The sequence below is a fragment of the Podarcis bocagei genome (genome assembly GCF_964188305.1).
Source record: "Podarcis bocagei genome assembly, chromosome: 1".
Classification (NCBI taxonomy): domain Eukaryota; kingdom Metazoa; phylum Chordata; class Lepidosauria; order Squamata; family Lacertidae; genus Podarcis; species Podarcis bocagei.
Window position 1 is genome coordinate 134,865,716 of NC_138125.1, and position 26,710 is coordinate 134,892,425.

The 26,710-nt window shown below is 46.7% G+C and overlaps 1 protein-coding gene and 1 long non-coding RNA gene across 4 annotated transcripts in view; one reads left to right on the forward strand and one right to left on the reverse strand.

Moving 5' to 3' along the window:
• PLEKHM3 (pleckstrin homology domain containing M3) overlaps window positions 1-26,408 on the reverse strand; it is an 84,500-nt gene extending 58,092 nt beyond the window's left edge. The window contains exons 1-5 of one of the 3 annotated variants that reach the window (XM_081166507.1): window positions 26,272-26,402; window positions 20,534-20,687; window positions 19,218-19,366; window positions 16,922-17,807; window positions 4,470-5,396 (exon numbers count right to left, since the gene is read on the reverse strand). In XM_081166507.1, the coding sequence (XP_081022633.1) occupies window positions 4,470-5,396; window positions 16,922-17,510 (1,516 nt within the window). In that variant the 5' untranslated portion in view covers window positions 17,511-17,807; window positions 19,218-19,366; window positions 20,534-20,687; window positions 26,272-26,402. Of the gene's footprint in view, window positions 1-4,469; window positions 5,397-16,921; window positions 17,808-19,217; window positions 19,367-20,533; window positions 20,688-26,271 lie in introns of all 3 variants that reach the window. The other 2 variants (XM_081166505.1, XM_081166506.1) reach the window with 2 other exon arrangements.
• On the forward strand, window positions 17,873-18,753 carry LOC308591321. Its single transcript, XR_014010104.1, has 3 exons — window positions 17,873-17,942; window positions 18,022-18,046; window positions 18,499-18,753. It is a non-coding gene; the product is annotated as an uncharacterized lncRNA (long non-coding RNA).
• Window positions 26,409-26,710: the final 302 nt, after the last annotated feature.

Below are 26,710 nucleotides of genomic sequence, written 5' to 3' on the forward strand. Positions count from 1 at the left end.
TGACTACATTCCTTAGTTTAATGCATAGCACAGGCAAGGGCAAATCTTTTATTCAAAGGACACCCTGCCACCAAAACAAAACAAACCAAAACACAAAAGCAACCCCCCAAAATAACATTGCTGAATTAATAAGAAAGGGCTTTAAGATAAACTAATTCATGAAAGACAGGATTGCGATCAACAACTGGGAAAGATGCCCTGATGGTCCCTTTGAAACACTGGAGGTGATGAAATTCTTTGGCCGTTTGGCATAGCCCCATGGACAGTTTGTATCTGGATCTGACCACTGATGCAGAGAAGATCCTAGGTGCTGAAAAGGGCCGCACAGCAAAACAGAATCAGACACACTTATTCTGGTGGGAAGAGCTAAATGCAAATGGACAGAGTAAAACCTCTTCTCTTCCCAGGCCGAGTGAAGGCATCCGTTCCTGAAGGAAAAACTTTTCCCCTCCGTTTTTGTTTCTTTAATCTGCCCTCCCTGACCCTGATACACTGAGAATCCATTTCCCCCCTTCCTCTTCTCCTTCTGCCACATCCCCAGGCCTGATATGGCTGCCCTGGCTTCTATCCGTGGTTGGGAAAATGCTAGCTGGCGCCCAAGATAAACTTGTCTAAAGCTACATTCTTCCTTACCCACTTCTGAGTGTCAGCTGTTTGTCTGGAAGCTTTGGCTGCAAAAGCTTTTAACAAGGAGGATAGGAAAAGGGGGGGGGGTGTAGAGTGCAATTCAAACAAAACCAACTCTGGCCCCCCCAACCATCCCCCCCTCAAATCCCTGACACAAGAAAAAACAAAGAAAGAAACAAGGATGGGGGGGGGGAGAGAGAACCTTCTCCCCAGCAAATCTTTCCAACAAACTCCTCTATCAGAGGTTCATTGTCAATCAATTAGTCAAGGCAGTGGGACTTAGTCGGTTGGGGGGCAGTTGGAGAGACAATAGGTCATATTACTATTTAATCACTTTTACTAAATAAATAAAGCAGCCCTAAGGTGCTGTCATGTCAAGGGAATTTACAGCAAAACAAAAAAACCCCAAGAAAGAAAAAGCCTAATTTTTCCATTACTTTTTTCCTCCCCTGAAGAACAAGAGAGGGTTATTACTGTAGCCTTAAGTCTCATCTTTGTGCAGCTCCTCTTTGATTCCCACTCGGACCCGGCCACTTTCTGGCACTAATTTGTCAGGCTGAACAAAGGAGGGATTTGTACCTCCTGTAAGGTCTCAATTAGGAAAGGCTTCTGCTGTATTATGTGCCATTCAGACAGGACACAATGATGGTAATTACAGGAATTTGCACTAAATGGCTGAAGAATTCGCAGCAAAACTTTTTTTCCTCCACCTCCACAAAGCTTGCCCCTCTTTTGCAGCTGTGGGGGAATTGGATGAGGTTAGGGGGGTGGAGAGAAGGGAAGGGTGGGCCTGAGGCCTACAAGATGCAATTACCAGCAGTATTCCTATTCAGTTAAACAGCCACCCCGCAAAGTTAAGACAGCGGACATCTTTCCAAGTGGGAAAAGACAAATGGCTACCTTCAACAAGGACTTTCAACAGACAAGCCCGCTTCAGCCCAGTTTCCACAGCACGGCCTTTCCACTCGTTAGCTTGAACGCATTTATTATGTCATTAAATTAAAATAAATGAATAATGACAATGCATCTTTTTGTTCTTCCCTTCGGGAACCCCAGGGCTCTTTTCATGGGATTATGTGATCCATTTAGAATGAGCTGCAAGATTGCATGCGCACACCTCAATCCATACCCAAGTTCACCTTTCCTGGGGAGAAATGGTGTGAGCTAGGAAATCACAGCTAACTTTAACAGGGCATGAACCTCTATCTATAGGGTTCTCCAGCTGGTAGTTTTTTTCTGAGGCACGGATCCTGCCAGAATGGCTCAGTAAAAACAGTAAAGTGCACCTTTCAGCCAATGCACAGCTGGAAACTACTAGCATAAATTGCCAGTGCAATGCTGCATACAAAAAAACTGGGTTTTGAGCATACAAGGCCCAGGTTAAAAACCCTGCTCAACGACAAAACCTACTGGATCGCCTTGAGCTACTCACAAGATCTCAGGTCACAAATGCACACGCAGAGGTCCCTGGAGAGTTTCTGTTCGGAATGTGCCCATGCCCCGGATGAAGAAGGGTACAAGGCTTCTCTACAACCTTCTGCTGCGAACCTGGATGGCAAAACACCGGAACCGTACAGACACCTGCCCCCACCTACATCACCTCTAAAGTGTTTCCTTGCTGGAAAGATCTTAAAGGTAAGACAGGAGAGAGAAGGGGCTGCAAGGGGGATGCTGAAACCCTAGTGAGCAACCAGGGCTGTGTGCACAGATGCAACCGGCAGTGTCCAGCTTCAATATCTGCTAACATTTTGCTTTGCCTTCACTGGTTGTATCTGTGTATATCCAATACCTCAAGGACCATTGCTCCCCATATGAACCGACCCAGACCCTGCAATCATCATCTGACGCCTTTCTTCGTGTGCCTCCTCCGCAAGAGGTCTGGAGGGTGGCAACATGAGAAAGGGCCTTTTCTGCAGTGGCTCCCTGTTTGTAGAATGCTCTCCCCAAGGAGACTCGCCTGGCACCTTCATTATGCATCTTTAATTGCCAGGCTTGAACGTTGCTCTTTCACATACTATGGCTTTTTAATTTAAAATCTAGTAAACTCAATCCACCATCTTTATATTCAAGGCCACAATATGGTACATCTAGAGACTGTATGTAATGTGAACGAGATTATGCGCTGAAATATTTTAGTTGATATTTTAGAATGCAAAATGCTATTTTATTTACTGATTGGTTTTACCTGGTGGGCTTATAGCCGAATAAAGTATTATCTATGGCTTTTAAAAAGTGTTTGTGGGGGCAGGGCTATCGGGCTTGTTTTTGTCCTTGGTTTTATTATTTATTTTGTGTTCTCATTTTGTATCTTTATGTTGTGAACCGCCCCGTGATCTTTGGATGAAGGGCAGAATACCAATTTAATAATAAATGAATGTGCTCCTGCTTTCACACTGACTTTCTTCATAGGAGAACTTAGGGAAAGCTCCACTAGGAATTTGCCTGAACTCCTTCTGCTCTCCCAGATGGGAGCAAAGGCAGCTGATCTTCCACCCACTTTCAATATGAATGGGGAGAAGGTCAATCAGGAGTAATAACTGTGGGTCGAGGATAAAGGTTTTTTGTTTTTGCAGAGAAGTCACCAGAAATGGAATATTGGGTGTGATGCAATAAAGGGGAAACAAACATAGTGAGCAGCCTCTCCCAAACTGGTGCCCTTCAAATGTTTGGGACTACAACTCCCATCAGTCAGTATGGGATGGGAGTTGTAGTCTATGCGTCCAGATGTTGCTAAACTGAGGAAGGCAGGGGGAGAGGAAATGGCTGGTTTATTTTAAAGCTAAATGTTCCAATTTTTAAAAGAATAATGATTACTATTTACAGAACAAGCACACCAGTCTCTCACTTCTAGAGGATCTCTATATGTAACTAAATAAGAAATTCAGCCTGCCAGAAAGGGGAAACCCACAATTCGCCAGCCAAATACTTTCCAAACACCACTTTTCAATTAAGATCTGTGAAATATGGTTGCTTTTCCGGGCTTTGACCCTAAACTTACTAATGCCAAATAGCTAAATCTCTCCTTAACATGCAGGAACAGAATGATGGCAATAAAAGGATTTTTTTTTTTAAAAAAAAAACTTTCAAAACAAGGTTGGCTGACCTAAAATATAAAGACAATTTACTGACACTGCCCCCTGCTGGAAAGACTAATTGCTGCATTCCTGGGCATCGGCAATCAGGTGTGTTACTACCACAAGATCCCTTCCAAAACCTCCTGACCCCGTTCAGCGACTGGGGAGGCACAGATAAGTATAGGCTGTGCCCAGTGGGGCTTAAATTTTTATTATTTATTAAATCTGAATACTGCCCTTCATCCGAGGATCACAGGGCGGTTCGCAACATAAAAATACAAAATGAAAACAGAATGTGATGAAGGCCTCCAACAGAGAAGCATGGCCCATGCTTCTCTGTTGGAGAGATAAGGTGTCTCTATGGAGGCACCTTAGGGACGTGGGTGGCGCTGTGGGTTAAAGCCTCAGCGCCTAGGACTTGCCGATCGGGCAGAGGTACCTTTACCTTTATGGAGGCACCTTATTTAGGCAGCCAGGTTGCCCAGCCTGTTCCCCAAGTCTCCACTTGGATTCCTGCTGGTGCAAATCAGGACCTACTTAAAGGACCAGGTGCCAGAAGACTTGTAAGCCCTGGCAGCTCATCACAAGCCCATGCATTCATGAACCATGCCAGCACAGCTAGTGATACACAGAAAGATCACCCAAGTTATAGAATTGCAACAGGAAGCTGTGCAAAACTCAGCAGAAAGTCCTTATACCTTGGAAAGGCATGTCAAGTAGTAAAGGCAGGCAGAACAAGTACAAAACGTCCGACATTTATTTGCTTACCTGCACACTTGAAACTTTGGGCAGTCAGTCCTCTTTCCAACGACAAGGTGGTCAGGATGCTCAGAAAGCTGGTGGTAACCGACTGGCGTTTGATCTTCCTATGCTCTTTTCCGCACGACAGGCCTTGGGTTTTGTTTCTGAGCGTCACTTGCAGATTCTGACCCAAGCTCCTGGTTGCATTGGCAGCAGACTTCAAGGCCTCCATCCATTCCTGAGCTCTTTGACGGGTTTCTGCCCGCAGACGAAGCACATCTTGAGGAAAGATAACCTGAAAGCAAGAGTCACAATCATCCAGAATATCAGTCTGGACAGACAGGCACACGTCAATGTTGTAGCTCAACAGAGGGTCTTCGTCAAGCCCACCGGTCTGAAACGCCATGAGGAGAGACCGGCTGAGTACAAAATGGAATGCTTTCCAGTTATTCTGGAGCGTCAGTCTGTAAAGAGTCCCTGATTTGAGAATGTTTTGGTAGTCCTTGATGTTCTGGGTCAACGATGTGGACTGGAAGAATTGGGTAGGTTCCTTCTGTAAACCACGATTTTGGATGATGCCGCTCTCATCGTTGTCTAATTTCTGCGAGCGCCCCAGATCTCCCTGGGACCTCATGAAAGATGGTACTGAGGAATGAACAGCTTCCCAAAGCTTCTGCCCCCAGTCCAAGGCCTCCCATGGAGACTCTGCCTTAAGCTGCAGGTGCGAGTTATTGAACAGCACTGCATCAACCACATTCGTTTCCACATTGATGCTTTGGAAATGCAAAAGCAGGTAGACAGTAGGAAGATTCTGGTTCCCACTGTTGTCAAGCCAATACAGGTACAGTTTGTATGGAGTGAGTTCTGCGCAGCATGTCTGCCAATAGCTGTCATGGTTGTTCTTAATTTCCAAGTATCCTTTCTTCAGGATATTTGAGAACGTCGGCTTGTGTTCTAGAAGAGAGTTGAAATAAATGTTAACTACAAATATTTTAAGGGACGCGGGTGGTGCTTGTGGGCCCTGCTTTTGCCACTTACCATCTGGCCTGGGGCGGGGCCTGGGGCCTCACAAGGACTGCGTGCTGCTTGCGGCCTGCTGCCCAGGAAGACTTCCTGAGTGAGTGCTTGAGGGCCCTGCTCTTGCCACTTACCATCTGGCCTGGGGCGGGGCCTGGGGCCTCACAAGGACTGCGTGCTGCTTGCGGCCTGCTGCCCAGGAAGACTCCCTGAGTGAGTGCTTGTGGGCCCTGCTTTTGCCATTTACCATCTGGCTTGGGGCGGGGCCTGGGGCCTCACAAGGACTGCGTGCTGCTTGCGGCCTGCTGCCCAGGAAGACTCCCTGAGTGAGTGCTTGTGGGCCCTGCTCTTGCCACTTACCATCTGGCCTGGGGCGGGGCCTGGGGCCTCATAAGGACTGCGTGCTGCTTGCGGCCTGCTGCCCAGGAAGACTCCCTGAGTGAGTGCTTGTGGGCCCTGCTTTTGCCACTTACCATCTGGCTTGGGGCGGGGCCTGGGGCCTCACAAGGACTGCGTGCTGCTTGCTGCCTGCTGCCCAGGAAGACTCCCTGAGTGAGTGCTTGTGGGCCCTGCTCTTGCCACTTACCATCTGGCTTGGGGCGGGGCCTGGGGCCTCACAAGGACTGCGTGCTGCTTGCGGCCTGCTGCCCAGGAAGACTCCCTGAGTGAGTGCTTGTGGGCCCTGCTTTTGCCACTTACCATCTGGCTTGGGGCGGGGCCTGGGGCCTCACAAGGACTGCGTGCTGCTTGCGGCCTGCTGCCCAGGAAGACTCCCTGAGTGAGTGCTTGTGGGCCCTGCTTTTGCCATTTACCATCTGGCTTGGGGCGGGGCCTGGGGCCTCACAAGGACTGCGTGCTGCTTGCGGCCTGCTGCCCAGGAAGACTCCCTGAGTGAGTGCTTGTGGGCCCTGCTTTTGCCACTTACCATCTGGCTTGGGGCGGGGCCTGGGGCCTCACAAGGACTGCGTGCTGCTTGCTGCCTGCTGCCCAGGAAGACTCCCTGAGTGAGTGCTTGTGGGCCCTGCTCTTGCCACTTACCATCTGGCTTGGGGCGGGGCCTGGGGCCTCACAAGGACTGCGTGCTGCTTGCTGCCTGCTGCCCAGGAGGAGTCCCCTGAGTGAGTGCCTGAGGGCCCTGCTCCTCCCTGCCACTTACCACCTGGCCCGGGGCGGGGCCTGACAGGCCTCACTAGGACAGTTGTTACTGCCGGAGAGGCACAGAGTGTTTTTAAAATGTTTTTTAAAAATTTTCTTTGGATTTTTTGTATGTGGGGGGTGGGGGTGGGATGGATGTTTGGTTGGGCTTGGGGAATTATTATTTTTTTATTTTGATGTTTTTGTAATTTTTACATTTTTTTTTTGTTTGTATTGTTTTATTGGTTTTGTTTGTTTGTTTAAGGTGTTATTTTGTTTTTAGGGGGAGGGTTCAGGGCTGCCGGGGAGTGGGCCCCAGCCCACAAAATGGCTGGGGCATGTTCCACAGGGGGGGATGCACTGGGACAACCGATCTCAGTGATCACGGGTAGGAGGAGGAGTTACGCTAAGACCAGACCATGTCATTACAGAGGAGGCAGGTTTAGTCGTTGTCTGAGGACTATCCCTGCCTCCGGGTCTGGTCCTGTCCGAATGGATACTAGAATCAGCAAGGGATACCCACGTGACCTGAAGGTGCTGCTGTGCAATGCCAGGTCAATGATTCGTAAGACCACTGCCATCCATGACTTGATCATGGATGGAGGATTTGACCTGGCATGTGTAACAGAGACTTGGTTGGATGAAGCAGATGGGCCTGTCCTTGCCGCTGCTTGTCCACCAGGTTTCTCTTACGCACAGCAACCCAGGTCACGTGGGCGGGGAGGGGGGGTTGCAGTGATTTTTAGGAAGTCATTAGTTTGCACCAGGCGTCCTATTGGGAAGACCCAGTTTTCTGAGTGCATGTTCTGGAAGTTGGGCAATAGGGGCAGTACAGGATTCCTTTTGGTGTACCGACCTCCCCGCTGCACCAAGGATTCCCTGCCCGAGCTGCTTCAGGTCGTGGCGGATGTTCTCCTGGAGACACCTAGCCTGGTCGTCCTAGGGGATTTTAACATCCATGCCGACACGACCTTACAAGGGGCCGCTCGGGACTTCGTGGAAAGCATGGCCTCCATGGGGCTGTCCCTGAATAAGTCTGGCCCAACCCATAGCCGTGGACATGCCTTGGACCTGGTGTTTACCTCTATGGATGTTGGTGATCTGACACTAAGTAAAAGCGAAATGAAAGAAGTGCCATGGTCAGATCACTTCCTGGTGCAACTGGACTTCTCTGCGACCCATCCCCTCTGCAGGGAGGTGGGACCAATTCGGATGGTCCGCCCCCGCCACTTAATGGATCCAAATGGTTTCCAGAGAGTGGTAGGGGATGCTTTATCCCATGTTGATGGCCTTTCAGCCGATTCCCTGGTGGCCCGCTGGAATGTGGAGTTAACCAGGGCTATTGACTGTTTGGCTCCGAAGCGCCCTCTCCGATTGCATGGAGCCCGGACAGCCCCGTGGTTTTCCACGGATCTGAGGGCAATGAAACAATCGTTGAGACGGCTAGAGCGCCGGTGGCGGATAACTCATTCCGAATCTGACCGGACACAGGTTAGAGCTCAACGTCGAGCCTACCAAGTGGCGATAGCGACGGCGAAGAAGAATTTCTTCACCGCCTCTATTGCATCTGCAGAAAACAGCAGCAGGAGACTTTTTCAGGTGGTTCACAATTTAGCGGAACCACCTGCAACATCGGGGCCCAGTACGGGCCACATGTTCTCCTGCAATGATTTTGCAAAGTTTTTTGCAGATAAAATCGCCCAGATTCGGGAAGAAGTAGACTCCACCGTGGGAGCAGGGCCGGGGCGGGAGAGTGCTAGAGTTCTGTCTAGTCAAGTTGAGTGGGATCAATTTCAATCTGTTACCTCCGAGGATGTGGACAGGCTGCTTGGACGAGTGAAACCAACCACCTGTCTCCTGGATCCTTGCCCATCCTGGCTTATAAAAGCTAGCCGGGAAGGACTGGGCGATGGGCTTCGTGGGGTGGTGAATGCTTCCCTCCGTGAGGGAGCCTTCCCAGACCCGCTGAAAGAGGCGGTTATTAAACCGCTTCTTAAAAAACCATCTTTAGATGCGGCCACGATGGCCAACTATCGCCCAGTCTCAAATCTTCCATTCCTGGGCAAGGTGATTGAGCGAGTGGTTGCTGAACAACTCCAGGCACGCCTGGAAGAAGCGGACCATTTGGATCCCTTCCAGTCGGGATTCAGGCCTCATCATGGGACTGAAACTGCCTTGGTCGCACTGGTTGATGATCTCCGGCGGGCTAGGGACAAAGGTGAGAGCTGTTTCCTAGTTCTGCTGGATCTCTCAGCGGCGTTTGATACCATCGACCATAGCATCCTTCTGGACCGTCTTGAGGGGCTGGGAGCTGGGGGCACTGTTATACAGTGGTTCCGCTCCTTCCTCCTGGGCCGTGTTCAGAAAGTGGTGGTGGGGGATGAGTGTTCAGACCCTTGGGCCCTCACTTGTGGGGTGCCTCAGGGTTCTGTCCTCTCCCCCATGCTTTTTAACATCTATATGAAGCCGCTGGGAGAGATCATCAGGAGGTTTGGGCTGGGTGTTCATCAGTATGCGGATGACACCCAGCTCTACCTCTCTTTTAAATCAGAACCAGTGAAGGCGGTGAAGGTCCTGTGTGAGTGTCTGGAGGCGGTTGGAGGATGGATGGCGGCTAACAGATTGAGGTTGAATCCTGACAAGACAGAAGTACTGTTTTTGGGGGACAGAAGGCGGGCAGGTGTGGAGGATTCCCTGGTCCTGAATGGGGTAATTGTGCCCCTGAAGGACCAGGTGCGCAGCCTGGGAGTCATTTTGGACTCACAGCTGTCCATGGAGGCACAGGTCAAATCTGTGTCCAGGGCAGCTGTTTACCAGCTCCATCTGGTACGTAGGCTGAGACCCTATCTGCCTGCGGACTGTCTCGCCAGAGTGGTGCATGCTCTGGTTATCTCCCGCTTGGACTACTGCAATGCGCTCTACGTGGGGCTACCTTTGAAGGTGACGCGGAAACTACAACTAATCCAGAATGCGGCAGCTAGACTGGTGACTGGGAGCGGCCGCCGAGACCATATAACACCGGTCTTGAAAGACCTGCATTGGCTCCCAGTACGTTTCCGAGCACAATTCAAAGTGTTGGTGCTGACCTTTAAAGCCCTAAACGGCCTCGGTCCAGTATACCTGAAGGAGCGTCTCCACCCCCATCAGTCTGCCCGGACGCTGAGGTCCAGCGCCGAGGGCCTTCTGGCGGTTCCCTCACTGCGAGAAGCAAAGCTACAGGGAACCAGGCAGAGGGCCTTCTCGGTAGTGGCGCCCGCCCTGTGGAACGCCCTTCCAGCAGATGTCAAAGCGATAAACAACTACCTGACATTCAGGAGACATCTTAAGGCAGCCCTGTTCAGGGAAGTTTTTAACGTATGACATTTTACTGTATTTTTGGTTTTTATGGAAGCCGCCCAGAGTGGCTGGGGAGGCCCAGCCAGATGGGCGGGGTATAAATAATAAATTATTATTATTATTATTATTAAACCACAGAGCCTAGGACTTGCTGATCAAAAGGTCGGCGGTTCAAATCCCCACGATGGGGTGAGCTCCCATTGCTCGGTCCCTGCTCCTGCCAGCCTAGCAGTTTGAAAGCACATCAAAGTGCAAGTAGATAAATAGGTACCGCTCCGGCGGGAAGGTAAACGGCGTTTCCGTGCGCTGCTCTGGTTCGCCAGAAGCGGCTTAGTCATGCTGGCCACATGACCTGGAAGCTGTACGCCAGCTCCCTCGGCCAATAAAGCGAGATGAGCGCCGCAACCCCAGAGTCGGTCACGACTGGACCTAATGGTCAGGGGTCCCTTTACCTTTACCTTACAAATATCTTAAACTTCCTTCTCTATTGCAGTTTCTCAAATGGTGGGCCTCAGGCCACTTTCAAGTGGGACTCAGTGCCGCAGCCCAGCCAGGGCCTTCTCACTCTCCTGCCATGCTCACTTACCATGCTCTAGTCTTCTGGTTGGACCAATGGCACCGCCAGCAAACCTCCCCGTGCAAAATTAAGATGACAGGAAGAAGAGAGAAGGGAGATTTCCCCAGGTGTTATCAGACAGCAACAGAAAGAACTGAAATGTGTCCACTGGTCCAACAAGGTTGGCAACCCACCTGCCAGCTGTTCTTTAGCTGCAATCCCTGCATTGCGGGACGTTGGACTAGATGATCCATTATGTCTCTTCTAACTCTAGCTATATGATTCTTTATTATGATAACCCATCCTGGGAACTTACGCTGAAGGGCAACTAAGAAATCTAATAAATGAGTGATTGTCGTCTGCACAACAGTTTTTCAAGTTTGCAGATGGGTCCATTGGCCTAAAAAGATTGGCAAGCCCTGATCAAATCACTCTGGAAGTTAGTTTTCAAATACAATGAACAAACAATAGGGTTTGAGGTATCAATGAAATGTTTCCTTTGGCTACGTGGAAACTATTGTCAAAAAATCAGATTTAGAGTCTTCTGATGACAACAAGGATGTCTGTTGCATTTTGTTGGGAAAGGACCCACCCCTGCACCCCAAACTTGTTAAATGGCTCCACTACATTTGGGTCAGAGTTATGATGATTCAAGTGATTTAATCAGATGTACATTCATGAAAATAGGGTGGGTCTTGGCATGTAGCTTTGTCAGTTACTGCCCACTGGGGAGTCAAAGCACTTACCGTATTTTTCGCTCTATAAGACACACCAGACCACAAGATGCACCTAGTTTTTGGAGGAGGAAAACAAGAAAAAAAATATTCTGAATCTCAGAAGCCAGAACAGCAAGAGGGATCGCTGTGCAGTGAAAGCAGCAATCCCTGTTGCTGTTCTGGCTTCTGGGATAGCTGCGCAACCTGCATTCACTCCATAAGGCGCGCACACGTTTCCCCTTACTTTTTAGGAGGGAAAAAGTGAGTCTTATAGAGCAACAAATACGGTAACTGGACTAGGACAATCAACTTGTAACATAAGAGACTAGCAATTCCAATTAATTATTCCTTTTTACTGAGCCGTAAAAACTCAGGAGTTGATTTCAAAAATCTGAACATTATTGGCAGCCATCTACATGACACACGGGTGCTTTTCAATGGGCTTCATTATACTAAGAACTACTCCTCAAAATAAATGCAACGAAAGCAGGAAATTAAGTGAATCTAACAGCAAAGAGTATGACAGATTTACAACTCAACTCAGATGCAAGAACAACGGAGTCCATTACTTCCAGTTACAGGATTTCAACCTTAAGGTGACATAGCAGGTGATAAAGGTGAGAAACTCTGAAGAAACAATAACTGAAATTACATTGTGAGTGGGTAGGACTGAGCGATATCTGGTTTTCAATACGGCAATATATCACCAGCTAAACATTGTAATACTGTATACCAATACATCACAATGTCTGAAATGATGGAACCATGTAGAGGCAAACAGTAGGGCTGGGCGATAACTGCTTTCCAACATTGTGATATGTCACCAGCTAAACATCACAATATAATGATATATCACAATGTATGAAATAAGGATGGAACTATGTAGAGGTATTGGCTGGTTTCCCCCACATTGTGATTTTTGCATAGCACATGCACACACACACACATCATGATTTGCAATATATTGCCAGGTCAAAAGTTATGAAACCGGTATCACAATATGGACTTCAAACTGGTTTTGGACGATGTATCGCCGAGCCCTAACAGGAGTTCCATTTTAGTTCTGCATAACTTGCGTCTCCTGCACATACCTGACATCACAGGATGAAGCGAATCCCTCCCGGTGGCATTACTCCCTCTTCTCTCTCGCAAACGCCTACTATGCACCCATGTTCAGGGACTATGTGCTCCCACTGGGCTCTCCTACCTTCTCTTTTGTGGGCTGTGCTTCTAAACAGTGGTTTAAAGAGTGCAAAGGAATTTGATCCCTGCCTATAGGGATGCCTGGGGGTCTGCAGGGCTGGCTATGCCACTGGTGGGCTAGGTAATACATCACCCATAATTGGTTTGAAGCCCACATCATGGTAACAGTTTCGTAATATTCAACATGGTGATATACAGTGGTACATCGGGTTAAGAACTTAATTCGTTCCGGAGGTCTGTTCTTAACCTGAAACTGTTCTTAACCTGAAGCACCACTTTAGCTAATGGGGCCTCCTCCTGCTGCCGCCGCGCTGCCGGAGAACGATTTCTGTTCTCGTCCTGAAGCAAAGTTCTTAATCCAAGGTACTATTTCTGGGTTAGCGGAGTCTGTAACCTGAAGCGTATGTAACCCGAGGTACCATTGTATTGTGAATCGTGATGGGCGGGGGCTATGTAAAAAATTGTGATGTGGGAAAAACCATGAAGCCGGTCGTCACTTCTCTTTTGATTCCTGCTGACCCTGTTGTACTATAAAATAACAGATGTAACAATATGTTAAAGATGAGTAAAATGCATCAGTTTTAGAACCCTAAGTAGTAGCAGTTGCCAGAACATTTGCATCCTTATTTCAGACACTTTGATATATCAGTATATCATGATGTTTAGTGGGTGATATATTGTGATGTTGAAATTCAGACAAAGGGGGTGTGCTATGGCACTGCCTTGCACGTTGAGTTTTTCGAGATGCACTGCCACCACTGCGAGTTCATCGGCTCCCTCCACATTTGGGTGTTGCCATTGATAGAGAGTTTCTGATTGCTGGGGAATGGCAGAACTTCCAGGGGTGCTGGGGAGAGTGCCTGTCACTTTTGCATTTCCTGGATATGTGTGTGTCTCCCTCCCAGGCTGAGAATGCATCGGATTTGGTGCTTGTGTAGTAACAACGCATCTTCACGCCTGCCATAACGCGATTGCATAACATCCAAAACGCAGCTTCCAAAAAGGAGCTTTATTTCACATAAACTGCTGGGGCAGTGGGGGGGGGGTAATTAAATTCAATCTAAATTGGAAAAAGAAAAGGCCTTTTTTAAAAAAAAGTGTTGATGAGGCAAGAGTATAAGGAAGAAACCAATTTGATTTGCCTTCCTCTCTGGTCCTAACATTTGTTGGGATTTCTGCGCTAACTCAAAAGCCATTAATTTATTTGAAAGCCACACAGATCCCTTTGTAGTGCCGATCATGCGCATATATTCCACAGTTACCTTCCCTTTCTGTTAATCATCCAATAAGAGAAACAGCGCAGCTACCGCAGACCCAAAGTGAAACTTCAGCCCATTGTTCTTGTTTCCATCAAGCACAGGTGACTCTTCCTGGCTTCTCACAGGTTTTATGCCACACTCACCACTGCTTCCCCTCCCTCCTGCCTTTAGCAGAGACTTGCTTGCCTTTTGTTGAAAAAGAGAGAGAGAGAGAGAGAGAGAGAGAGAGAGAGAGAGAGAGAGAGAGAGGAGCTGTCTCTCCGCCCCATCTTTCACAGCCAGACAGTCTCTCTGCCAGCTTTTTCTCTCCAGCTCCTGTGAACTGGCTTCATCCGCTCCCACTTAAACTGGGACAATGACAGTGGCCAGCTTGATTAAAATTCAAATGCAGCGGACCCTTCTGATTTGAGAAGTGGCCGGCTCCTGACATAGACAGGTGGAATCACAGCTGCACCCCCCCCCCAATCTCTCACTCTGGTTCCCTCCTGCCACCTCACCTGCCTGGTGTACAAAAGCTGCATAATACCTTTCCGCTGAGTGCTTTCTGTCCACCCTCTAAAATGGAAGCAGCGTTTCTCTTCACTCTTTCCCCAAACAAGGAAATTAAATCAAGGCAGAGCGAATCAGAGCCCATCATAGAAAATAGAAGATAATCACGCCAAATAGCCTACATCTGGGGTGCCTTCCTTTTTTTTTAAAAAAAGTAATTTCTTGAGAAATAAGGACCAAAAGAAGAAAACAGCGAAGAAAACAACCTGCTGAGAGCCTTATAAGATTCCTCTTATCTACAGATTATATCCCTTTTCTTGCTGCATTAGGTCTCATTACGATCTTTTTTGCATACGCTGTGTTTCAAAAACAGTTGTTCACAGAGGCCAACATTTCTCTCCTTTTGTGCTCAAATAGTCTCCCCAGGTACTAGAAGAGGAAAAATTTGAAAGTGGCATGAGCAAAACCTGGGATGTTTATCACGGATAAATAATCTTGTATTGGTGGTCTGGTGTGCAAATAATAGAAGAGCTGCCTGATGGAATCAGCCCCCAAATCCATCTAGTACAGCCTTGTAAGGAAGCCCACAAAAGATACCTGCAAAAGAAGGATAGAAATGCAGCTAGGCTGTCTAGGACTGGCAGCTGTGGGAACTGAGAGCTCCGGCCTCCTGCAAAACTGCCCCATCCCTGCTGAGCAGAGGGGAAAGGACTTTCCCCCCCAGGCAGCCTGCTTGGTTTCTATCCTGGGTGCCAAGGATGGATGGAGAGCACCATGTTGGTATGCGGTCCCTTGTTGCCCATGGCTATCAGGTGAGTGCTTCAATATAAGGCTGAACAGGTGCCTTGAGGAAGCTTGAACATGGCATGGAGGGGCATCCGTGCTTCCTCATTGGCTTCCCATCCCCAGTGGCAGACTGCCTTGTAATGCAGATGTTCCATTTAGCTCTTATGCCTAATCTCCATTGATAGGCCTGTCTTACATGAATCGCCTGACTTGGTCAGGCCACCCCTAGAGTACTGTGTTCAGTTCTACGGAACTCTCTCCCTTCAAAGGTGCTCATCATATCCAACCTAAACTTTGGATTTTTAAACTGGTTTTTAAAAAACAAACGTATCATCCAAGTCGCCCTTTCCTAGTAGCCCTTTCCATGTTACAAAATATACAGTTGGCCCGCCACTTAAGCGAGGGTTCAGTTCTAGGGGCACATGTGCAAAGGCAAAATCATGCAATATCAGGACCCCCTGGAACGCACGCCCCCCCCCCCGCACTCCCAGAGCCTTCCCCAAGACCACCTCTGGGAGCATTCCAGAGACCTCTTGCAACCTTCCAGATCCTAGTAAGCAAGGAAAATCCACTGGGTGCTATGTGGTGGGAATGCAAGAAAGTGAAAGATTTCTGGGAAAAGATATATAATGAGATGAAGAAAATTTTAAAATATACATTTTTAAAGAAACCAGAGACCTTTCTGTTAGGAATATTAGGAAAGGAGATAAGGAGAAAAGACTGTAAATTTTTTCAATATGCAATGACTGCAGCAAGAGTGTTGCTGGCACAGAAATGGAAACAACAGGAAATACCGATGGTGGAAGAATGGAGAATGAAACTGTTAGACTACGCTGAGTTGGACAAATTGACTGGGAAAATCAGATACCAAAGAGACCAAAGGTTCATCGAAGACTGGGGGAAATTTGTGGAATATCTGGAAAACATAAGTGAGGGACAGATAACGCTAGAGGGGTTTAAGAAAGTTCTATGAAAAAACTAAGAAGTATTGTCTAAAGAGAAAGAAATTAAGGATATTACTAATGTCAATACATATTATGAAATGCGTATTAAGAATAATAACTATGGGTGATTTTGGGGGAAGCTGAAGGAAGTCCAAAAAAGAAGTAATTTGTGAAAATTCGATGTGAAATTTATTGTTTGTTTTATCTTGTATTAAATCAATAAAAATTATATATATATAAAAAAAAGAAAATCCACTGGGTGCACAGGACAGGGGGAAATAAATACATGGAGAGTGGGTAACGTGAGTTTCCCCTGCTCTCCATTTATTTATTTAACACACACATAAGGTTGTGATCACATATGTAAAATGAGCAAAAGTTGCAGGCCCACTGTAGTATGATTTCTTCTTTTAGCAGCCTTTGTACTAAAAAAACAACACCCCAAATCCTGGCCTTTTTAGAACTGCTAATGCTTTCACCTTTATTAATTTTTTATTATTTTAGGTCATTGCACTTACAGTGTTTTCCTTACACTGTGATGTTCCTTGGGCCAAATATAAATAATGTGATAAATTAAAGTGCTAAAAATTAGCCATAGTGTCAGGACTGCATGGGCTGACCATCCTGGGATTCAAAGTCACTACCTTTGTCCTCATAGAAAGAATCAGCGAACAGAGCATCCTCCAGATTCTCTCCCTTACTTCCAGATACTGTAGTGAGCTGGGTAGCATAATTTAGACAGGCTGCAGAATCAAAGTCTTCTACTGCCAAATGTGTCACAGAAATATTTATATTTACAACCGTAACTCAAGTTGAGTTCCTCTGCTTTTAAGGTTGAGAAATGGGCAACTTGCTTGAGACAATCTTTGCAACCCATGGTGGGAATTGGGAACTGAATTTCGAAGGTTCACAGCTCCAAATCCAACCTGGGATTGTGTTGCCTCACCAAACCTGTCGCTTTCCGCCTTTGATAAGAGATAGGAACCAAAAGAAGAAGAAGGAGGAGGAAGCCAGGTGCAGCAAAGTATCAAGCACTCACCAGAGTTCCCTTGAATGTCCTCTCCCTTTTCGAATCCACTTGGTGCAAATGAAAGTTTAGGACATCGATTGTCTTGATTAGACGGCTGCTGTGAAGACGCATCAGCTAAGATGACACCCCAGTCTATGTGGCTGACGTCTGAGCGTGACCGGTTGTGGCCTGGCTTGAAAGTGGCCGCTTCCTCACTCTGCACTATAATATCGTTCACAGAACGGGGCCGACCCCGCCTCCTCTGGCAGATGTTAAAAGCCGAGGCCTCCCCCCGTTCCACCCAAGAGAGGTTGTCTGGAACCATTCCCCTTTGTACTCCAAACTGTTCTTTGGCAGGAATTGCAGTCTGCACTTTGGTTTCCAAGAGTCCGTTTTTGCAGTGCTCCCAAACGAGGTTGGTTTTCCCCAAAGTGATGTTCCTCAGGTCTCCGCAGGCTGCAATCCTATTAAACACTTCGTGGCCGACCAGCTCAGGAACTTCCTGGACCCCATAAACCTCTGGTGGCTGCACATTCTCTCGTTTAGCATCAAAGGTGCTAAAGAAATCTTCCGTCACTTCCAAGGCCGGGCTGATGTCATCGACCTCCAACGCCTCCATTTTATTGGCAGTCAGAGCAGAAACTTTGGGGGAATTTTGTCAAAAAACAACATAAAAATTCCAGGCGCAGAAGAGGAAGGTGTCTCTGGAAAGATTCTGACACTGCTTGAACGAGGAGGTGATGGGAGCTAAATGGTTAGGGTTGCAACTGGCATTGGCCTTCAGATGTTTGGCTTGACTTCCCTTTGTAAACGTGCTACTGAAGAATAACTTGCCCTCTGACTTACCAGTCTAAATGGTAAGATAGGATGGGAGGGTATTGGCTGTGCAGTAGAAATCCGCAGAATCTGGATTTTCCTGTAAAACATGTTACAAAACTATGTTAGTGAAGTTGCTCTCTCACCAGAGACAGGGTGAGTGGAACACCAGCAGAGAGATGCTGTTCTGCATGTCTTATCTGCAAAACGCCTATCAACACTCAAATGTTATAGGGTTCTCCGAGTATGGGCCATAACTTCACTAGACTAACTAAAGGAAGATTGCAAGTGCTTCAAGTTCCCTCAGGCTGTAGAAAAAGTGGTGCAAAGGGAACGGAGGTGTAATGGTTCTAGGGGTTGCTCGTGCGTAAGCCAGTGCTTATCTCCCCGGCTGGGTGCAAACACCTGGCTGGGTTGCCTAAGTGAACCTTTTCTGTCCGGACAGCCACTCACCCGTGGCTGACTCTATCGCTGGCAGAATCCGCCAGTGGGCGTTTCTTAAACTTCTTCCAGCAAAGAAGCTCTTTGACGCCTAGTCTCCTCCTACTCTCTCTGCGCGGAAGTCTTCTGCGCAAGGAGGGCGTGGGCAGCAGAGGACCCCTACTCTCCCCGCTGGTCCCAGGCAAGGAGTCATGGGACCGCCTCCCCCATCTGCCCCCCTTCTCCACTCGTGCTACGCTGATTCTCTTCCCCAGAAGATGGGCTGCTTCTCCTGATCCCTGGGTGCTCTCTGGAATCCCTCTGGCTTTTGCTCTCTCCCTCCAGCACTGATGGCAGTTCCCTGACGGGAGGTTAGGAGTCTGAGGGGGAAGATGCAAGATGATGAGGTAGAGAGCTCAAGGGGTAGCCAACATTCACAGACACTTGGTTTCTGAAGCTCTGGGGAGAGGAGAAGAATCAGTGGGGCAACAACCATATTTTCCTCCTTAGGCTTTTTGGTCCCAAGAACACACACTTCAGAGATGTCTCTATCTTAATAGCCCTCACAGATATTTTTTCTTTACAACTGATCACACTTCTTTTGTCTAAGATACACTTGTACCTGATTGTGTTTTCTTGACCTGAGAAGCCATTTGTGGCAAAGTCCAAGTACATACATATTTATCACTCAGCACTGTTAATTAATATACGTTGCAAAACATTTCCTGGGCAGGTATATACCCTGTTTGTTATTCTTTAACTTGAGTGGCTGCCTGTGAAAAGGGTTTCAGTGCCAATGGCACTGTGACAAACAATTTGTTTACATCTCTTGATTCAGTCAAAGCAATTGACCCCATTTTCTAGTTAAACAACTCTTGTGTTCTTCAGACCAAAACACATCTAGTAACTTAAATAGCCACAAATTAACACCCACCAGCCCATAAATACTGTGATTTATTTTCATAATTGAAGCTAGCAATTAAACTGCCTAGACATTGAACAATTTGGTATACTCTGTGCAAGGTTAACTGACTAAAATGCTTTGATTGGCTGCTACTTTTACATGGCAATCTTATACAGGTCTACTCACAATCAAGCCCCGTGGAGATCCAGCAGGTAAAATGCAGCCTTGGAGATCCCTTTCTTAGATTGGCATTGTAAGCATTTTCTGCCGCATCACTTGGGTACATCCAAAACTATTTTACTGCCAAAATATTTATCAGTTGCAAATCGCAAGCCCTGTGATGGGAAGACATGACTCAGCGTCATTGTACAATAGTGGAGAAACCACGATGCAGCGAGATTTCCACAATCAAAGGAGATTCCCAGAAGTGTTGGTAACTTGGTTTTCAAATAAAGGGTAAGGCGGACCAAGAAAAAGAAAGAAAGAAACCTATCATCTTTGTTATTACTGACAAAATGTCTGACATAATGACAGGCAGAGTGTGAGCCTGTATACTGCTCTGGGGAAATGCAATACATCTTTGTGTGCTCTGGGCCAGAAATATACTCTATCCCCTTGAGAGAGGTCTGTCAGCGGAAGGCCACCCAGTGTCACCGCTGGTTTTGCCCTCACCACAATAGTGTGTCCTCCCACCCAGCACACAAATGCAGCCCTGTTCTCTTCCCCATAAGAGAGAGAGGCAGTGTTTAGAAACTCAAATAATATAAGCTAATCACCAAATGGCACCTTAAATCTAGATTACCGTTGCTACAACGGTATGACTAGGTGCCATCTCCGCCCCCGGCCGGGTTTGTTGTTGTTGTTTATTTCATTTCTATATCACTTTATGTTTTAAAGAATAAAATCTCAAAGCAGTTTACAACACATTTAAACATCAAATGAAACAACCCAAGATAAAACTAAGTCAAGCTTCAAGGAAAATATAGTTTGCTTTCCCCATACAGTGGTACCTTGGGTTACAGATGCTTCAGGTTACATACGCTTCAGGTTACAGACTCCGCTAACCCAGAAATAGTACCTCGGGTTAAGAACTTTGATTCAGGATGAGAACAGAAATCGTGCGGCGGCAGCGGGAGGCCCCATTAGCTAAAGTGGTGCTTCAGGTTAAGAACAGTTTCAGGCTAAGAACGGACCTCCGGAACGAATTAAGGTCTTAACCCAAGGTACCACTGTATTTATTTTCCTACTTAATTTACAGAGCTGCCCCATGGCAGAAGGACTCTAGGTAGCCAGTGGGGTGTAGTGGTTAGAGTGTTGGACTAGAACTTTGGAAATCAGGGTTCAAATCCCCACTCAGTCATGAAGCTCACTTGGAGTCAGTCACAGCCTCCTAACCTACCTCACAGGGTCATTGTAGGGACTGACTAAAGAGGGGGGTGAACCATGTACTCCTTGGAGAAAAATGTGGAAGACTGACACAATAAATAACCTCTTCTGCTTACCTGCTTAAGAAAGCTGGAGGGGCCAGCCAGATGGAGATGTCAGTGCCAGCCTTGCATCCAGGTATTGCCACCTGGTCACAATTTGATCCATGCCCGTCGCAAAACGCGCCTGGCACCTGGCTGATTTCAAACACTGGTAAGTGGCAACTGTTTGCTGATGACAGTGAAAATAAAGACATGCACTTGTGGATAACGTTGGAGTGTGTTTGTGAAGTAACTAACCCCACACCTGAGTGATATCACTGTCTTGGCAAGTGGTAGTTTTCTCCCTCTCTGAACCAAGGAGGAGGCTGCAACCTATTTTGTCCCTTGGCACCAAGCCTGCTACCTCCATGGCTCTATCCTGGGTTCTGCTTCTCAGTCAAGTAGTAGAGTTCACTATTAAGGACACAAGAGAAGCTTGGAAACTGGCATGGACAGATTAAACCAAATGTGGGGAACCTCAGGTCTGCCATATGCTGCTGAACTACAACTCCCATCATCCCTGGCCATTGGTCATGCTTGCTGGGGCTGATGGGGGTTACAGTGCAGCAACATCTGGTTTAGGTAGCTGATCACAGGAGCCCCTGGATTCTTGTTGCCAAGAAAGTTCAGAAAGAGGGCTACCAGATTCAGACCCAGAGACTGCCTGAAGCTTGAAGAGCTGCAAGGCATAAAGAGAGTACAGTGGTACCTCGGGTTACATACGCTTCAGGTTACAGACTCTGCTAACCCAGAAATAGTACCTCGGGTAAAGAACTTTGCTTCAGGATGAGAACAGAAATCACGTGGCAGCAGTAGGAGGCCCCATTAGCTAAAGTGGCGCTTCAGGTTAAGAACAGTTTCAGCTTAAGAACAAACCTCTGGAAGGAATTAAGTACTTAACCCGAGGTACCACGTATGCAGCAGCAGCAGTCTATCTGACCCTCAGTGCTTTAACTGTTTATCCATCCATTCTGCAGGGTTCAGTGAGAGTCCTAAAGAAGAGAAAGGCCTGCTTTTCAAAAGCAAATTCCTATTCCTCAGTGCCTGAAAGACATGCTGAAAAAATGTGTTGGCAGTTTCTGTTGTAGGACTGAGCGGAGGCTTCAGACGTTATGGGAGATTTCACTTTATTCAGCCTAACAGTTTCCCCTCTAGTTTCCATTCCCTTGAACTAGCAAACCTGTCTAAATACATATTAGGGCAATGCCTTTATTGGGCCAATAAAAATGTCATAAAATACTGTGCAATTTTGCCTGGCCTAATAAAAGTAGTGCCCTAATATTTGGCATTTTTCTTATAGGTCGATTCAGCTACCTGTATATTTTCTACATAGAATTGAATTGCACACATCTAAAAGCCGAAATCTGAATTCAGCACGGCTTCATCTACAGCATATCTATATGCAGGGAAAACCAGGGTAATCTTAGCACTATGGAGACAACAAACCCATTCTGAATTAAACCAGTGAGAAATGATACAAGATTAAAGGAGCCTGAGAAAATCTATCAATGTTAGTGTTAGTGTTAGTGAGCTAAAGATTATCCATCACTCTCCATGGCGATAGATCTAGCAACAATAATTCATAACACAGCAGCAATTTAAGCAATTTCAGTCTCTCTCACATGCATGACTTTAAATGCAGAAAATGAAAAAAGAAACAGAACTGTTTGCCATATACAGGAGCACTTCTCTAAAGCTCTGTTAGAGCAGCTTCTGGTAAGCAGGGCTGACTATCCAGGCTGACTATCCCTCTGTATTACTGTCAGTCTGACTTCCAGTCTGAAACCACTCAGGAGCAGGTGACAAGGAAAAGAAGAAGTGGCTCAGTTCAGAGATTGAATGCAAAGCAAAACACTGACTCACCAGGGAAATCATGTCATGCAGTGACCTTTCCCAAGCATTTTGCATGTCGTCAACCAGAGGAAGCATTTGTACCCAAGGCTCAAGGTACCGAATCTTCCTACCAACACACCAACACTGAGAAGCAGTCAGAGAACCTTGGGTGTTAGGGATGCGGGTGGCGCTGTGGTCTAAACCACAGAGCCTAGGGCTTGCCGATCGGAAGGTCAGCGGTTCAAATCCCTGAGACGGGGTGAGCTCCCGTTTCTCGGTCCCTGCTCCTGCCAACCTAGCAGATCGAAAGCATGTCAAAGTGCAAGTAGATAAATAGGTACCACTCTGGCAGGAAGGTAAACGGCATTTCCGTGCGCTGCTCTGGTTCACCAGAAGCAGCTAAGTCATGGTGGCCACATGACCTGGAAGCTGCACGACGGCTCCCTTGGCTTATAAAGCGAGATGAACGCCACAACCCCAGAGTCGGTCACGACTGGACCTAATGGTAAGGGGTCCCTTTACCTTTACCTTTTTACCTCGGGTTAAGTACTTAATTCATTCTGGAGATCCATTCTTAACCTGAAACTGTTCTTAACCTGAAGCACCACTTTGGCTAATGGGGCCTCCTGCTGCCGCCGCCGCACTGCCGGAGAACGATTTCTGTTCTCATCCTGAAGCAAAGTTCTTAACCTGAGGTAGTATTTCTGGGTTAGCGGAGTCTGTAACCTGAAGCGTCTGTAACCTGAAGCGTATGTAACCCGAGGTACCACTGTACTTAGTCATCAGTGTTTTCTCTAACAGGCTACAGCGGTGCCCCGCAAGACGAATGCCTCGCAAGACAGAAAACCCGCTAGACGAAAGGGTTTTCCGTTTTTGAGTTGCTTCGCAGGACGAATTTCCCTATGGGCTTGCTTCGCAAGACGAAAATGTCTTGCGAGCCTTGAGATTTTTTTTCACTTCCCCCCCCTTTTTCTAAGCCGCTAATAGCCTTTTAGCCGCTAATCCGCTAAGCCTTTAATAGCCGCTAAGCCTTTAATAGCCGCTAAACCGCTAATAGCGTTAATCCGTTAATAGGGTTGCTTCGCAAGATGAAAAAACCGCTAGACGAAGACACTCGCGGAACGGATTAATTTCGTCTTGCGAGGCACCACTGTACATGTTTCAGTTCTGGATAAACAGACCTTGTTTCACTCTCAGACAGACTGAGTACTCAGTTAGTACAAAAATACATTGACCTTGGAATTCTCTTACTAACAGAACAAAGCCATGCATATGTGTGCATTTTCTTTTTGCCATGGAGGCAACTCTGAAGCATCATCTATGCTCAGCAAAAAAACAAAAGCAAGTCATACAGACATTGCTAGAGATGAGGTCATTAAGCAGGGAGGCTGATGATGAGATGGCTGTTTATAACCATACTCCATTTTTCTATACTTCCAGGAAGTATACTGAACCTATACTGAACCAGGAAGGAAAAGAAATGTGGAGTCTGTTATACTTACTGCTTCACGTGAGAGAATCTGTGGCAGCAAAAATGAATAAATCAGGTAATTTCAAAAGATGCTGCAGCACTGTCTTTTGGATGCTAGGGGCATGCCTGTGCGTAATTTAAGCAAAAGGAATTCTCTGTGTATTCAACAGAACTTAGATCCTAAGTAAAAGGAAATTATGCTATTGAGAATATTATAACCAAAACAGGAAAATATTTCAAATATTTGCCAGCATCAAAAACCAGGAGGATTATTCCAACCCCCGTTTTCAGGGCAGTTTTAAAGACGAATGTGTGACATTTAAATGGTCTTATTTTTCTCTCTTTCTGCAGAATAGCCATGTGCAGCCCAGGAAAAGAGAAGATAAATAGCCTCCTCCTCTTCTCTCTACTGAATCCAATTTGCAACTGTTGAATCCTTCACTTTCATCTGGATTATTCCATGGCCTGCATCCTAGACTGGAAGGGGGATACTCTGAACAAAGTACTGTCATACTATAGTGCAGCCTTGTAAATAAGTTTACAACAGTTACTAGCCCACAACATTTTTATAAGCATGCCTATCTGCCTTATATTCCTCTGCTCCAACCCAATCTTGGAAGGAGTTTTATCCCTGTCTACCTTAAAGAGCACTATTAAATGACAGGTGAATGTACTGTCTCCTATACAGTATCTCCTAACAACTCCATAGTAGAAAAGTTGGCTTTTTATTGGCAAGTTGATCAAACTGCCTCACTTCCTCTCTAGTCAATATTAGTCCACAAGGATGGAGTTTTGCTACAGTTTATATACTTGATATTCAGTCATTCTGAGAATGGTGTATTATATAGTTTATGGTTATTGTGAAAGAATCTGTGGCAGTGAAAACTACTGGGATTCAAGTAACTAACAATGCAATCCTATACATATCCTCTTAAGAACCAGCAAGTTTAATGGAAGTCACTTGCAGTTAAGACTGCAGCCTATACTGGATTAAAAACAGAACAAATGCTAATCCTAATCACATTTGCTCATGAGTAACAAGTCTTATTAACATCAATTAGATATATGTATGGGTGTGTGTTTATGTATGTGCATATATGTGTGTGTACATCTCTGTGTGTGTCTGTACACACACACACATATATACAAACACACATTCAAAATTAGCCAGGCGCCAGGCACATTTTGCACCTGCCTATTGGCCACTTGCTACCAAGTGAAGATGCCTGACATCATTTGGAGGGCATATCTGGGGATCATTGGATCTTGACTATTTTCACACACTAATACCACATCCTGTAGGAACAGGCCAATACATATTTAGACTGTCCCTGGATAAAGTGACTTTTCTTCTTTCAGTTCTCAAAGTTCTTAACCTAGCTCAAGGTTGCCATCTGAACTAGCCAAATGCTTAACAGATAATCACAGCCAGTCCATTATTTGAAAAAATTAGACTTTCAACTATAACCTCCTTTTTCACACTTTGCATTCTGGAGTAAAAATATGTGCGTTCTCAAGGAAGCCTGGGTAGCATGGTACACTCAGAACACACATAGTAAACTATTTTCCATAATGCTTAAAAAATAATAAACAAAGAGAACATTAATATGCTTTTAACTTTGATTCAACAATCTGCATGCCTTCAGAGAGCACCACATAAGTTGTGCACATGTAATGTGCTAGAGAGCTATTCTGGTAGAGTCTTGCCTGAAACAGGGAGACCCAGCCTCAAATCTGCACTGCACCACAAAGTTCACTGAGCGATTTCGAGGCACCTGCCATCATTCAGTTTAAAGGAATTCAATTTATTCCATAGGGTTGTTGCAATGATACAAGTGGGATGGGGATGGGGATAGGGAGAGGGGGTTAGGAGGCTCTTACACACTACCTTGGAAGAAGGGCAGGTTAAACGCTACATAGAGAAGAGAACGAATATATATGAGATGCAGCAACAACGACAAAACACAGTTTACATAAAAGGCTTAAGCCGACTGCACAGCTTTGTGCTTGTCCTGCAGTTACTGCGCGGCTTCTTTGGTGAAAGCTATAACTGCATCCATGGGATGACCTAATATTGCATAATTTAAGGAGCTGGGGGGGGAGGGGAGGACGGGGGGGGGGACAGAGGATGAAGACAGATCCAGGCACAAGAAATGCACAACAACAACAACAACAACAACAACAACAACAACAACAACAAACCCCCAAGCTGCTTGATTTGATAAGGATGCCCGCCTCCTAAAAGTGCCAGGCTGCAGAGCCTGCAGAGAGGGCACCTGGCACAAGAAGGAAGGCGCCATAAACGCCCAGGCTGGACCTTCGGGATGGTCAGCGGCACAGCCGGCCTTTCCACTCCCATCTGCGGAGCCTCCAGGGACTCAAGCCACAGGCAGCCTCGACCCGGACTCCGCAGCAGCCGCACACGCGCCGCCCCGGGGGTCCCGCATTCATTCCCCCCGGTTTCCCTTGCCTTCTCTTCCCGTCCTCCTCGCTCCCTCCGCCACCGGCCACACACACCGGCAACCGCCCTCAGCCTCAGCCGCCGCCGCCTCGGCTCTCTCTGTTTACAAGCTGCCCCGGCCCCGGTGCTCGCCTCAAACGCTTCCCCCGCAGCAGCCAGGGAAACCGGAACCGGCAAGAAGGTTCCGGCAGGCAGCCTGTTCCGCACTCCCCAGCCCCGCCCAACATAAAGATAATGATGACGATTATTATTATTATTATTATTATTATTATTATTATTATTATTATTATTATTATCATCATCATCATCATCATCATCATCATCATCATCATCATCATTAGACCGCCCTATACCCGGGGGGGGGGGTCCTCAGGGCAGTTCACAAAATACAATCAAGATACAAAACCACAAAATACATAATAAAAATAAAAACAACAACCTAATAGTA